Raw genomic sequence first — 15,613 nt, forward strand, 5'->3', positions numbered from 1 at the left:
TTAACAGTTGCTTTCATAATAATCACATGAGAAATGAACAATTCTGAGAAAATCAGCCAGGTATGGGAGGACTAAACTGTTGGTTTCTGTCTGCAGGGATATTTTTAGGATACTAAGTTGAACATAAGGGTCAGAAGCTAAGGAAAGAAAAACCCCAAATCTGTATTCTCTGCCCAGACTTATCTTTTATACAGATACTAGTTGATTGAAACCATTAAAGATGTTGTCATAAAATTGATCATTCCGTACACATTCTTACTAGAAACTGGAAAATTAGGCAAGAATACCTTTTACAGCTTCATCTTAGAACTCCTTCTGGTGCTAGGCAAACCAAACCAGCTCCACAAATTTCTAAGGTATCCTTGAATGCTTGATCTTGAGTCATCTTGATTGCTCAAGATCTGAATGGAATTTGTGTTTATGAACCCAGTTTGGAGAGGTCAAAGAGGCAGTGTGTCAGCAAGCTCCATATTCGCTTCCGCATTTGTTTGGTCCTCAGGCCATAAATGATGGGGTTAAAGGTAGGTGGGATGATCAAATACAAATCAGCTAACAGTACTTGGGTGTACAGAGGCACTGTATCCTTCCCTAGCCAGGCCACATAGATGGATGCCATCCCAGGTAGGTAGTACAGAGCCATAACCCCCATGTGGGAGCCACATGTGCTTAATGCTTTCAATTGAGCATTCTTTGAAGAGAGACCACATACTGCCTGGAGAATCAGGTTATAGGAGGCAGAAATGAAGGCCACATCAGAGCCCACAATAATGGAGGAGCCAATCACACTGTAGAGACTACTGGGCATGGGGTCAGCACATGCCAACTTGGCCACGGCTATGTGCTCACAGTAGGAATGGAGAACCACATTGGAGCCACGGAAAGGCAGATGACTTACCATCCAACTCAGTGGAGTCATGAATATGACAGCCCTGATGGTGATGGCCACACTCATTACCAGCATCAGTTGAGGTGTGAGAATCCTCTTGTAGTGCAGGGGCTTACAGATGGCTATATAGCGGTCAAAAGCCATGGCCAGCAATAGCCCTGTCTCCACAGATGTGGCTACATGGACAAAATACATCTGAGTGAAACAACCATTAAAGCTGATGGAGCCATCTCCTGAAGAGAAGATACTCACCATCTTTGGTACCACAGAGGAGGCCATAACAATATCCACAGCAGCCAGTACATACAGGAAGCAATACATGGGCTCTTGTAGAGTGAAATCCATCCAGATTATGGTCATGATGAGGGTGTTTCCTAACAGGGATATGGTATACATGGCACCCAGTGAAATAGCCAGCCAAAGATGGGAAGATGGCAAACCTGGGATACCCACAAGGAAGAAGGTGGCAGGAGTTTCCACTGTGTGGTTATAGGGTATCCCCAGCATCACAGATGAGACTGCTTTCCTGTTAATACATAAAATGATGTAAGAAATGGATGCAATCCTATAAGACTTGCTCCCAGCTGTATAGTGCTAGGAGCAACTAGTGGTATTTTCAGCTGGACTTTTCAGCTGAACTGACTGGCTGGACTGGCATTTTCAGTGGGATTTTCAGTGGACTACTGGATCAGAAAACTGACGTCTAACCAGTTTATCCTGCTCCACCTTCCATCTCCCTCAGTATTCTTTGCCTTACTAATTTCTGTTTATTCAAATATCAGCCCATGGCCCCTTCTCCATCTCACACAGAGGCTAAATTAGGTACCTTTTTCTGAACTTTCCTGGAATCTCCCATGTTGACCTCTGAGGGATCTAAACCATTCTCATACTCTACCTATGATGTCATTGTATTGAATCAACTGTGTCTTGTTGATGGCCTTATACCAAGTGTGTGGCCCATTGCCATGGTGCCACAAGCATATTAAAAAAGATACATGTACTCATAGCAAACAGTTTCCAAAGAATGAGGGAGAAAACGGAGGAAAGAGTTTGTCTTCTATCTTTGTATGTTCAGTTCATGATACTTAATAATTATTGAATGAAACAATGAACTTCTTAAGACTCAACATGTCATATTTTATATCTTCAGTATAGTGCTTTGACAGTAGATGAATGAAGCATCCTTCTTGTTGAACAAATAGATTGATGAGTTCAGGAAAAGAAGGTCATCAGAGAGTAACATTACCACTTTCCATAGAAGATGATAAACTGTCTGGAAATATTTGTGATCCCTACCTTCCCTAATTTTCAGCATGCATTTTCTGTTGAGCTGGTTTCAATTAGTAGATTAAGTAGCTGCAGACAAAACTTAAGGGCTCCTTCATAGATGACCCCCAATAGGTTTTTGTAATTCTCCAATTCATATAACTCCCTCTTCATGTTAAACCACCAAGACATTCCAAATAACAAGCTTTATCCTTTAGAAAGGAAAACACTTCCTAATGTACATAGTATGTACCAGTACTAACTTGAAAAATCTAGTATTCATAATCTGAGTGTATTTGTCCATTTGTAAAATAGAAAAAACATCTATTCCATATAAGACAGTTAATACAGTTAAAATGAGATTAAATATTTTGTCCAAGATCATACAGCAAGCAGGTGGTAAATTTGAAAATCAAGTCCATGTCATTCCAGCTCCTGTTAACACCTGTGACTCCCAGGTGTGTGTGTCGTATTAGGGGCCAGGTATTATACATATACTTGATATAATGGTATTAGATACAGATATAGATATAGATATAGATATAGATATAGATATAGATGATATATCTATCTATAGGTATATCAGGGACCTCCCTCAGCCAGTTTTTGTCAGAGTTACTACTTTGCACATCCATGAGCTTATCTATTTCTGCTTATTGTTCTATTTAACCTCAGTCTACCACACTCTAGTGTTACCATATCAATTAATGTGTAGGAATCTGGTTAGGTAAAACTTAGTATAGAGAGTCACCCTCAGTATAAGGAGCCATCATTAACCACCATTCCATTCCTGTATAATGTCCTTTAGTTACTTTCCCCTTCATATAGATGGTTTCCATGATTTCAGTTCATGTTTGGGCATGTGTACATTCCTCCAACCATTTAAGAACACTCCTTACAAGGGTCTCTTATTCCTCTGTTGGTATCACTCAGTCTTGAGAGACACCTGTTGAGCTTTTTCAAGGAATTCCTAGTTTCTCTTTCCTTAGAATACAGCATATAAATCCTGCATGCTTCTTTGTACTCCACTCAGAATGTGCTGTTGGTCCTACAACATCAAGAGACAAGATCGCAAAGTGACTAAAAGGCATTGGTACGAGGTACATACTACCTAGACTGAAAATTCTACTCTTGCACCTGATAGCTGTTTTGCCTTGGTTAAGTATTTAAAATTTCCAAGGAAAGAGGGTAATAATCCTTAATTCATAGAGATCTTTTGGGATTTAAATGAGAAGCTGTGCAAAAGTGCTTAGCACAATTCATGGTACATAGTTGCTCAGTAAAACACTGGTAATAAAAAAAATTAGACTTTTCCCTGTTTTATTCTTTTAGTTCTAGATTGCTCAGAATAGCATGGTCAAAAGGATAAGTGGGACTTAGAGACCAAGTTAAAAAAAAAATGTCTTATAATGGAACAGATTGAATAAAATAGCTCTGTTTCATGGTCAGAGTAAAATAACTTTGCTGTGTATAGCCAGTGGGTGAGACATCTTCAGTGATAGCAATGAGAAGACAATGGAAATCTTTTTGAAGTAAAATGGTTGTAAAGGGTGGAAAAAATATTCAGCACATCCTTAAGACTGTCATGTGTTTTCTGGATGCTACAGATCCCCAATGTTTATAGCAGCACTTTCAACAATAGCCAAATTATGGAAAGAGCCTAATGTCCATCAACTGATGAATGGATAAAGAAATTGTGGTTTATATACACAATGGAATACTACGTGGCAATGAGAAAGAATGAAATATGGCCTTTTGTAGCAACGTGGATGGAACTGGAGAGTGTTATGCTAAGGGAAATAAGTCAGGCAGAGAAAGACAGCTACCATATGTTTTCACTCTTATGTGGATCCTGAGAAACTTAACAGAAGGCCATGGGGGAGGGGAGGGGAAAAAAAGAGAGGGAGGGAGGCAAACCATAAGAGATTCTTAAAGACTGAGAATAAACTGAGGGCTGATGGGGGGTGGGAGGGAGGGGACAGTGTGTGATGGGCATTGAGGAGGGCACCTGTTGGGAGGAGCACTGGGTTTTGTATGCAAACCAATTTGACAATAAATTTCATATTTTAAAAAAAAAAAAAAGAATAAAGTGAAAAAAGAAACCAAAAAAACAAACAAACAAACATTCAAAGTTGACCATTATTGCTTAAAGAGCTGAAGAAGAGCCTGAGGAAACAGAATGCCTCCACCCACCACCCCACTCACCTCTGATCCAGGATCTTGCTCCTCTCCTGGCTCACTGCCCTGTATAAATCCACCTTCCTTCTGAAGGCAATCTCAGCTGGTGTCCAGCCCATCCCTCCTCTCTCTAGCCCTGGCAACTTCTAGCTAGTCATACCTTTCATCCATGAGGTTTTGTTTTCTTTTCCTTCTTAATTAGCACACTTGGAGGTTTATATGTTTTATTAGTCTTTACAAACAACAGGACATTTGGTTTAGTTGGTCATCTTTTTTTCATTTTTATTTCACCTGAAAATTTTCTTGCTAAAATTAACACTGGTCAATGTTAATGACGTGTAGCCAATGACGTGTAGCCAATCCAGTGATTTCTTTTCATTCCTTATTTAACTTAACCTATCCAAAACGTTTAATATGACTGCCTGTTCCCATATTTGTTAACTTTTTAATTGAAGTATGACATACATACTATAATATGCACAGATTCAGGTGCACAGCTTGATAATTTTTTTTTAAGTTAGCATGTGAACATACCCACATAGCCACTCCCCAGAGCAATATACAGATACAATTGCTTCCTAATTGTTGAGGTGCATTGTTCTTCAGAAAGCTCTGGTCAACCTCTGCTAAGACATTTCCAGCCAGAATCTGCCTCTTCCTTCAATCCTGCAGACATTTGCATAAAGATCTGGAGGACCAATCACTACAGAAAAGCTTAGACAAGTCAACTTCAATAACTACATCAAAGGGTATGTGAGGATTTTTAATTCCTATTTAAAGAGTGGGAAATACATAATTCAGATCAAAGTTGTCTTAACAGTAAAAGCAGCAATGCATAACTCATTTGAATGGAGCCTTTGTGTTTATGATAACCCTATGCTTCCCCTCTACAATGAAATAAACATGCTCCCCATCAGTCCTACTGCTCAGTTTCTTTTCTCATAACCTCCCTTTTGACCCTGAAAACTGTCTCTCCATTATTCCAAAGTTGGACTTACTCCTCTCTTAGCTGTGAAGCAAAGTAACCATGTGTTCCCTGTTCCCTCTTTCTCCCCCCATCCTCTCATCATTTCTAGGAGGTGATCTTCATATCAGTACTACCCACCAGACCTGACCAGCCCTTTATAGTGTGATGGAGGACTTCTCTCCTCCTTTCTAGGGTGACCTTGGCCTTAAGACTCCATTAGCCCAACACCCGGTCCCCAGGTCAATTACCCACATTCCTGTTGCATTCACTATTCAATGTCCTCTGATGTGTCCACATTTCTTTCACTCCAAATAAGGGGGATTTATTCAGTACTCTTCAGGAGGAGCAGGAAGAACAACACAAAATCAAAGATAAACAACAAAGTCATGGTGAGTAGTGTCACTTTTAAAGACCTCCCATTGGAGTCCTCTTTCCCCTTAAGATTGTACCATCCTGCTTTTTCCCTGGACACCCCAGCTTCCCTTGGCCTCTGCCAAGAGCCAAACACTGCAACTCCTCCAGAGACTGATTTTTCTCTGTGTTCTAGCCTCTGGGGCTTTCCAGATTAGGAAAGGAAGGAAGGAAGATGCTTAGTGTACAAAGAGTCTTTGTTTCTTCAAGTGCTCTGAAGATACCTAAGAGAATATAGGGTGAACCCTGAAAAGAAAACAGAAGCCCAAGATTAGATTTGTGAAATCCTGCTTTGTGCCAAGTGCCCTGTTAAGAACTTTATGAAGATGATCCCATTCCATTTTCACAGTCCTCTAAAGCAGCTGCTATTATTACATCTACATTTTATAGATGAAGTGCCTAGAAGGTCACAGAGCTTGTAAGCCAGAGAGTCAGGATTCAAATTCAAGCAGTCATAATTCATTTTACTTTGTTGTAGAATTCTTCACACTGATAATATACTTAATCTCTCAAAGTCCACTTCACGTTCCTCAGTTCTGCCTGGAGACTCATGGTGGGTTTCACTGGTTAAATATATCTCATGTCACTGTATTATAGTCTTTTTTGAACAGAGAAAGGAAAGAGTGTAAAAGAGACCAAGGAAGATAAACTTTTCACACTGCAAGAAAGAGCATGGACCTCAGCACAAAAATAGGAGAAGACAAAATATTCTCTAAACAGAGAATAAACCAGAGAAGATAGAGTGCAGGATACTTGAAAGAGAATGAAAATAAATGGGGCTAGAGGGGTGAATGGGCCATGTTTTAAAGGTCATGACTTCTTCCTAAGCATCATCATGGGGCAGGAATGGGAAAGAAGAAAGAAAAAGAAAGAAGCCAAAAAGAGGAGAAAGAAAGAGAAGCCAATAGGCGCAAGTTATAATTTCTTTTTTATAATGGCAAAAGATACATGGGAATATGAAAAATAAGGAGACAATACTGCATGCTCCCAGCTCCCCAGTTCCTCAGCAGAGACCAAGTTATCAGTGCTATGAATGGTGAGAGGCCTTCCATTGCCTTTGAGGGGAGGAGGGGTGCTTCATGCCTTCCTCAGCCTGACCCAGCACACTACTACTGATGACACGGGGTGGTTTAGGTCCACTTTACTGGGTTTAGCATCTATTAGAAGGTCCACTCTTCAAGCCTGCAAGAGAATTAGTCCCCAAAACTGCTGTACTTAAAAGTTTAAACTCAAATCTGTGGGTCCTTGTGGCCTACAGGATAATTCAGAGCACAGGCCAGAATGTAAACCTAGACAGCAATGTCTAGGAATATAGGAAGGAAAGTGGGCAGTGAAATGCAGGAGGCAAAAGGGATACTAATGCAAATAGCCCCAGCATGAGGTGAGGCAGCAATGGGGACAGATGGACTGCTTTCCCCTAGGGTTCACCCTGGCTCCCACTGAGGCATCATTGGCAATAGTGGATCCTCACAAGTAGTGAGGCCTTAGCTCAGCACACCCAGCCCCAAGGCAGAGGAGTTCCAAGAGAGAAGAAGTATTCCCCTCAGGGCAAAGACCCAAGATAACAGAACAATGACATAGAAAAGGTATTCTTTGGAGAAGCAAGAGCTTCCAGAATCTTTGGTTCTCCCACTTTCAGAATGTCATAGCCTACAGAACATGGAAAAATACCTCAGATTACATGAAAATAGTTATTTCACAAAGCTGCCACGTGTAGCCTGAAAAGAAAGAAGACCAAGCAGAAGAATTGGTGTGGTAGAAGAATTCTGCATTGCTGTTATTTTAATTAGAATTTTATATCAGTACTTACAAGGAAGTTAGTCTCTAGTTTTCCTTTTTTGCACAATCTTTATCAGGTACAGCCATCAATGTAATACTTACCTTGTAAGGAAAGATATGAATGTTTTCTTTCTCTGTAATTTCTCTCTCTCTCTCTCTCTCTCTCTCTCTCTCTCTCCCCCTCTCTCTCTCTCTCTCTCCCTCCCTCCCTCTCCCTCCCTCTCCCTCCCTCTCTCTCCCTCTCTCTCCCTCTCTCTCCCTCTCTCTCTCTCTCTCTCTCTCCCTGTTAAGTTTCCTATAAAATCATCTGAATCTAGTGGGTTTTTGTGGGTTTTGGGAATGAGATAGTGCAGGGACTGTACTTGGGTGCCCTCAACTGTAACTGCCAAATCCAGTGTTCCTGGACAGCTGAAACTTTATGTCATAGATCTTCTAGGATAGCTAAAACTATGCCCTTGAGTAGCGTATCTTGCAGGAATGTGGGGGCAGGATGCTCTGGAAAGGAGGGACTGTACTACAAAAGACTGCGACAGACCTGACCAAAACAGTCTGCACCAAGATGGACCTTAGTGCTAGGTCCAAGGACCCAGAAGGGGAGGTCCCACAGAACCAGCCAAGAGAATCCTTGGCCACACAAAGGATAGAAATCAAGCACAAACCAGGAGGAAGTGAGAGCAGAATTTACTGAAGAGAGAGTTAGACACAGAGCACCTGGGAGACTCAAAAAGGAAAAGGAAGAGAGTCTCATCTTTGCTAGGGGTTTGGTGTTTTTGTTGCGGACAGTAGTCTCGTGTACCTGTCCTCTCAGACAGGTACTAACCAGGTCTAACCAGAACAAGGACAAAGGTCCAGGTGTCCTTCATAAGTCACTTATTCCTTGGAACCAGAGGGTCGAGACATCCTGATGTCTGGTGCCGGTGGCCTGGAATATGCATATGATGGCTTTGTCCAGTCATTCTCTCACAGTCATTCCTTAGATGTTACCTATTGTGTTGGAAGGTGTCAAAGAAATCATGAACTCTTTGTCCCTTACAAGGAGGACATACATGACTTGTATGTGTAAAGTAGGGTGCAAATCCTAGCAAGAATAGAAGCAAGAAAAGGAGTAAAAAGCAGATTTTTATGGAGTCCTTTGGTTTCCCTATCTCAGCTAGTTTATTCTTCTGTATTTATTGTATCAAATTGTAGCAGGATGCTTGCACAGAGTCATGACACCGAGGCTTTTCTTCCCAGGAAGCAACTTTATTCCCGCCAGCACTGTTCAGTTGGGTTAATACCCTGAGAACTGAGCCTTGAACATCCGAACATCCCATGGCATAGTTTTTTTATATACATTTTCTATTTCTTTGTCTCCCATATATGGTAACACACACAAACATGTAGTCTGATTAAGTAGTCTCAGTTTACAAGGTCATGAGGGATATTGTCCCGTAGGCGCATAGCCAGGTTACCTTGAAGTTTTTTTGTTTTTGTTTTTGTTTTTCTTTTCTCTCTCTCTCTTTTTTTTTCTCTCCTTAGGGAGGGGACACCACCACAAAATAACCAGATTTTTATTTATTAGTTATGTTTTTAAGTTATGTACATTTTTTTACTTATTCACTAATCTTTATTCTTTTAGCTTTATTTTAGCTTCATTTGTTCTAAGCTTGTAAATTTAGGACTTGTATTATTTTTTGTTTTATTGAAATTAAGGTTTTTTTCTCTGACTTCTGCTTTTATTTTATTACATATATTCCGATGTGAAGTATTTTCAGTATGTACCATTGTTTGAAATTCTACATTTGATTAGTTCTTTTGTACCCAGAATTGTTCCATGAAGAGTTTTAATTTTCCAGGTAGAAGAGTATAAAGTATCTTATAAATAACTAGCCTTCTTATGCTGTACTCTAAGAAATTTTTATTATTTCTGCTTTATGGAACTTATTGTTTTTTATTATGTAATAAGTGGTCACTTTTTAGGCATATGTCAGGTGTAACTGAGAATGTGTATTCTCTGTTATCAGAGTATACATTATTAGTCATGTTGTTTAGATTAATACAGCTTTACTAATTTGTTGTCTGCTTGACTTTTCTTGGGCTGAGAATCGCTGTGTCATTGCCTTCTACTATCAACCTGCTTCTATTTATGTGTCTCCTATAGTTTCTGCTGTATAAAGGGGGTTGCTGTGTCATCATTTGGTGTATAGACATTTATAACAGATCTTTATTATGAATTAAGGTCATTAGAATTATAAAGTATCTGTCTTTGTATTGCTTAATGATATCTTAGCCTTAAATATACATGGTCTGATATCAGGAACACAGCTGCTACTTATATGCGCGATAAACCTTTTCTATTTCCTTACTTTAACCTATCTGAATCACTTTGTTTTACAGTTGGATATTGCATTCTGAGCTAGTGTGAAAATCCTTTTCTTTACTTGATGAGTTGGACTAATTTATATTTAATGATACTATGATTTATTTTATTCCAACTCTATCATGTTACTTCATGTTGTATTTACTACATTGCTCTGTGTGTTCTATTTTCTTTCCTCTATTTTTGTATTTCTTTTAGCATTAGGGTGGTTTGTGTTATTCTACTTGATATCTTTATATTAATAACTTTTATAATAAACATTCGTTCCCCCTTTCTCTTTAAATACTCTCCATGCCCAGCATGGAGTCCAACACAGGGTTTGAACTTATAACCCTGAGGTCAAGACCTAAGCTGAGATCAATCCAGAGTTGGATGCTTAACCAACTGAGCCACCCAGGTGTCCCTCATTCCCCATTTTTTACTTTAGGCCTTTACTATTTTGCCTGTCAGCTTTAAATGATATCGTTTTGTCCCTACCTATTACCTAGAGGATAATCAGTGAAGTAAACTTTTACTTTCTCTTTTTTCTCGCTTCACTTCTCATTCTTATTTGCACTCTTCCCATTTTGCCAGAACACATAACATTTGGTTGGCATTCTTCTACCCTTGCTCTACATTTTTAAAGTCTTGGATAACAAATAACCATATTCATCCCCCACCATCGGTTCTTTTGCCAAAGTTTTCCCAGCCATCTTCTGGTTGGATCAAACTTGTTCTATACTAACATTCCTTGGGAAAGGAGTGTGGCTAACATATTCTCTGTCTGTAATGTTTAACATTATTTTTCTATATTATTAATATTGAAAGACAGCTTAGTTGTTTGTAAAATCTTGGTTCACACTTTCTTTCCCTGAGGTTTTAAAAAAAAAATGTTTCCCTAATATTACTGATTTTGTATATTGCTATCCGGAGGTATAATTCAAAACTGATTTTATTTTCCTTATAAGTGACTTGTATTTTTTTCTCCTGAATATCAAAAGCACTTTTTCCTTTATTTTTAATGTTTGATGTACTCACCAAAATTAGTCTCAAAAGTTGACAATTTCAGGAGCGCCTGGGTGGCTCAGTGGGTTGAGCGTCCAACTCTCGATTTCAGGTCATGAACTCATGGTTCGTGAGTTTGAGCCCCACACCAGACTCTACACTGACAATGTGGAGAGCCTGCTTGGGATTCTCTCTCCCTTTCTCTCTGACTCTCCCCCGCTTCAAAATAAATAAATAAACTTTAAAAAATAGTTATAGGTATAGAGTCCTCTTAAAAATGCATGTTAAGGTCACCTCTAATTTCCATCAGTTTTAAATCTTCTTCAGGAAGATGATATGGTTTTTTTCTGTTGTCCTATGTATCTGTTACTTTCTCTTTGATCCCCTTCATCTCTTTATTTTGTTTACCCACCTAGGTGTTTCCAATTCTATCTTCTCTTGCCCCTAACGAAATTTTAAGTTGAATGCCTTCTCTCTTAAGGAAATTCTAATTTAGTTTGCATTTCTAGGCAAACTATTCGTCTATTTTTTAATTCCCTTCTTGAGTCTGGTCAAATTTTCTTTTATATCTTCCTGATTATTGTCCTTTTCTCTTCCAAGGTTTTAAGTTTCTTATGTGAGGATTTTCTTTTCAGTATCTGCAAATGCATAAGACATATTCATTTGTGTTGTTACTGTTTTCCTCTGCTTCACAATTTCTCCTTTGTTTATTTGTTTTGATGGGAGAAGGTGGAGAATTTTCAAAGGCTGAAATATTTTAATTCCAGTTCTTTCTTTTCTTGTTATAATACCCGAATATAGATGATGTCTGTCATTTTCTTTGCATTTGAAAGCATCTGTTTTCCTGAACCAGCAATAACAAATCTGCATAAGCTTTTTCAGGAAATTTTGATGGCTTGCTACATTTCTTCATTCATGAGTACCCTCTTGATATAATGGAAAACAGTTTTTTAAATTATTAGTATGGATAGCATTTTTATCTGAGGGAGGGAGAGGAAAGCTGTTGGTGTTTTTTTACTTTATTATTCTCTTTAGTTTCTCTAGGACTCTTAATTTCCACTGCTTGCTTCCACTTGGCTTCCATCACTAACCCATGTAGTGGCAAACAGGTATAGCAGAGATTACCCACCTCCCCTTGTAACTGTCTGTGGTTGTGTTTCCTCCCCTGACTGCTGATGTGTTGTACTTACTGTGTAGTGTATGTGTGATGATCTGTGAAGCATGCAAAGTCAGAGCTGTGTGTAAGTGCCCCGACCTAAAGGAGCTGTTGTAATTGTAAGCATTCACAGCTTGTTGTTAGCTTAACCAGTGAGTGAATTGGGCTTTGTGTACAGATGGTTCTCATTTAATTTTTAACATCATGAATATTGTGACCATGTTTTCTCAGAGTAGAGATTATGAAAATGAGAATGATCACATTACCAATAGCAGCATGACTCAGACATTACTAAAAAAGAGGCTATATGACTGGGTTATTTTAATGACAAATGGAGGGATATGTACAACTGAATTAGGGAGGTCCCAAGCAGAACATACCATGCAATTCACAAAGAATACTTTAGAGTTAGGCATGGTGGAGAATGGTATATAGAGGCACTGTCTGAAAAGTCCAGGGTGAAACAGATGAGTACTTCCAAATGAACCAAAAGTGTTTTTCATCCCTCAAGAAGGCACTAATGCTCAGCTGACAATAGTGGCCCCTGAAGTAGCTTGAGCATATCACACAAATGAGTATGATTTATCACAGCATTCCCTTGATTGTTCTATGAATCTGTAAAGTTACATTTCCTGACTCAAAGGTCAAGTAAAAATATCCCATGGACAAACAACAGGGGAAATTTTTATAACAAATGCTTTGGCCCCTTACCCCTGATTCTGTCAGATCTTACCAATGATCGCGCTTTTCACAATATGTCAGGAGACACACTGAATCATTCAACAACCCAAAATAAAATATTCCCCTTAGCTTTTAGGTACTTTGATTTGAAAAAAGAAAAAAAAGGAGTATCATATAGTCTTACTTATCTCTATGAAGATCTTAAACCACAGAAAACATAAAACAAAAGATTGTTGATATTTGTCTGAATACAAAGACTAGGATCTCAAATTATCAAATATCTACCTGTCTATCTATCTTTCTATCCATCTGTCTATCTCTGATGCGCATGGAAGGGCTTCCATTTCTAACGATAACCAAGCTCCTCAAGAATTGATTTCCAGACTATTTCACCTACTCCTCTCCACCTGCCAGGTAGTCAGTTGACACAATCTCTCTGTGAGTTTTTGGAAAGTAAAGCCTAACAAACCTGCCATTTAAACAAAAGTATTTATTACCTCTTAACCAGATCATCTAACTTCTTTATATGCATTTCCTCATTTGTAAGTTGGAGATTAGTTGTCATACATTATTTACTATGTTGGTTTAACAAATAAATGAGATATTACTACATGTGAAGTTTACCACATTGCCTGGCACAAGACACTTAATCAATATTTATCATCATGATCATTAGTCAAAATGATACTTGTTACAAGTGGACTAATCTGTGCAGTTGTTGAAGATAAGATTTCAGCTGTACTTAGGAAATGATTAGGATCTATTAAACTCTTACTACTCAAAGTATGATCTTCAGACCAGTAGTGTATCACCTGGGAGCTTGTTAAAAATGCAAAATTTTTTCTTTCACTTCAGACTGATTTAATCAGTCTGCATTTTAACAAGACCTCCCAGGTGATTTGCATGCATATTAACATTTGAGAAGCCTAGTATGGACCACTCCTTTTTGAAAATCACAAGGTGGGAGGTGCCTGGGTGACTCAGTCAGTTAAGCATCCAAATTTGACTCAGGGCCTGATATCATGGTTCCAGAATTTGAGCCCCGCATCAGCTCAGAGTCTGGAGCTCTGCTTCAGATTCTGTGTCTCCCTCTCTCTGTCCACCCTTCCCCCACTCACACTCTGTCTGTCTCTCTCTCTCTCTCAAAAATAAAGTGTAAAAAAAATTTTTTTTTTTAATCACATCAGGGGTATGGCATTGGGCCCCAGAATGCAGCCAAGAAGGAGAATTTAGAGGCTGATGTTAATTAGAGGCTTAGCTAATAAGGTGACATACGGGTCTGTTCAGTAACTAAAGACTCCAACCTGTTTGGATCAGTTCTCCTTTTTTTTTTTTTTTATTTTATTCATTTCAATAATTTTTTCAATTATAATTAACATGTAGTTGTTAGGTTAGTTTCAGCTGTACAATATAATGATTAAACAATTCTGTACATTTCTCAGTGCTCATCAAGACAGGTGCAGTCTTGGGGCACAGGGCTCGCTCAGTCAGTAGAGCATGTGATTCTTGATCTTGGGGTTGTGAGTTCAAGCCCCACACTGGGTGTAGAGTTTACTTTAAAAAGAAAAATAAATAAAAATGTACTCCTAATCCCCTTTATCTATTTCACCCATTCGCCCCCACCCACCTCCCCTCTGGCAACTATCAGTTCTCTGTGTTTAAGAGTCATATTTTTTATATGTCACCAGAAACTAATATAATACTGTATATTAATCATACTTGAATAAAAAATAAATTTAAAAAAATGGCTAAAATCAAAAACACAAGAAATAACAAGGGTTAGCAAGGATATATGGAATAAAAGACACCCTCGTGCACTGTTGGTGGGAATGCAAACTGGTGTAGCCACTGTGGAAAACACTATGGAGGTTCCTCAAAATATTAAAAAATAGAATCGCCATATGATCCAGTAATTGCACTACTGGATATTTACCTAAAGAAGATGAAAACACTAATTTGAAAATATATATGAACCCCTATGTTTATTGCACCATTACTTACAATAGCCAAACTATGGAAGCAGCCCAAGTGTCCATCAGTAGATGAATGGATAAAGATGTGGTATCTATACAATGGAATATTACTCTATAGTCTTTTTATAAATGGAAATATGACACTTACCTGGCCTAGGACACACATTGGACAAGAAAGTAGAAAGTGAAAGGAAGAGATGGTTTAGTCAATAAATGGATGGATTTTAGGCAGTAGTTGGAAATCTCCACTGCCTGCAGGCATTGAAACCTCAGAAGTTAGGTTGGAGGAACTAGGGAATTTTGTCTATGGTTCACTAGGCCAGAGCTTTATCTGGACATGCAGTCTAGGCATTAGGGCAGGTGTTGGGTGCATGTGTGCAGGGGCATTTGTGTGTGCATATGTGTATACAGGCATGTAAGTATTTGATACACAATTCCATCTCAATCACACCCTTTTTGCTTGAGATACTATACATCATGACCCTGCTTTATCTTCCAAGAATTTCATTCTGTGCCATGAGGAACCAGCCACAATACCACCTAATGAAGAGCCTATAAGATGTATGTTGCTTCTTCACAAAAGTGTCTCTTTGTATAGAACATGAAACAGAATTTTCCAAACAGCAGAATAATTCTCCTTAGAGTTGGATCAGTTTAATAAGCCTCTTGAGGTTCAAGTTCAGATAGAGACATCAATTACTGAAGTCTTTGGCTCCTGCTATGAAAATCTATTACTTCCAACTCCCTACATGTACTTCCCTAAGGTTTCCACTGCTATAAAATTAACCAATAAATACAAAAGAAATTTAGCAAGTATTTAATTTTCTTTTCCAAATTTATGTGTTTCTCATATTTTAGTTCTAATAGTTATATCTCATTTATTTTTGTTTTGTATCTGAAAAGTAACAAAGTTGAGGTGAATGTATTTTTGTTATAACATCTGTTTACATTGTATCTCTGGGATTTTTCTTTG

General features: G+C 38.5%; 1 protein-coding gene across 1 annotated transcript; it reads right to left on the bottom strand.

The window, feature by feature from the left end:
* Positions 1-418: 418 nt before the first annotated feature.
* Positions 419-1,419, bottom strand: LOC132661345 (olfactory receptor 52I2-like). Its single transcript, XM_060605800.3, has one exon. It carries the CDS (start codon positions 1,391-1,393, stop codon positions 419-421), a length of 975 nt encoding a protein of 324 aa, XP_060461783.1. The 5' UTR covers positions 1,394-1,419.
* Between the last annotated feature and the right edge of the window lie 14,194 nt (positions 1,420-15,613).

Source organism: Panthera onca, chromosome D1 (genome assembly GCF_046562875.1).
Source record: "Panthera onca isolate mPanOnc1 chromosome D1, mPanOnc1 haplotype 2, whole genome shotgun sequence".
Lineage (NCBI taxonomy): Eukaryota > Metazoa > Chordata > Mammalia > Carnivora > Felidae > Panthera > Panthera onca.

Coding starts and splice junctions, on each gene's coding strand:
- LOC132661345 (XM_060605800.3), bottom strand. CDS start 1,393: ATGCTGGGGATACCCTATAACCACACAGTGGAAACTCCTGCCACCTTC.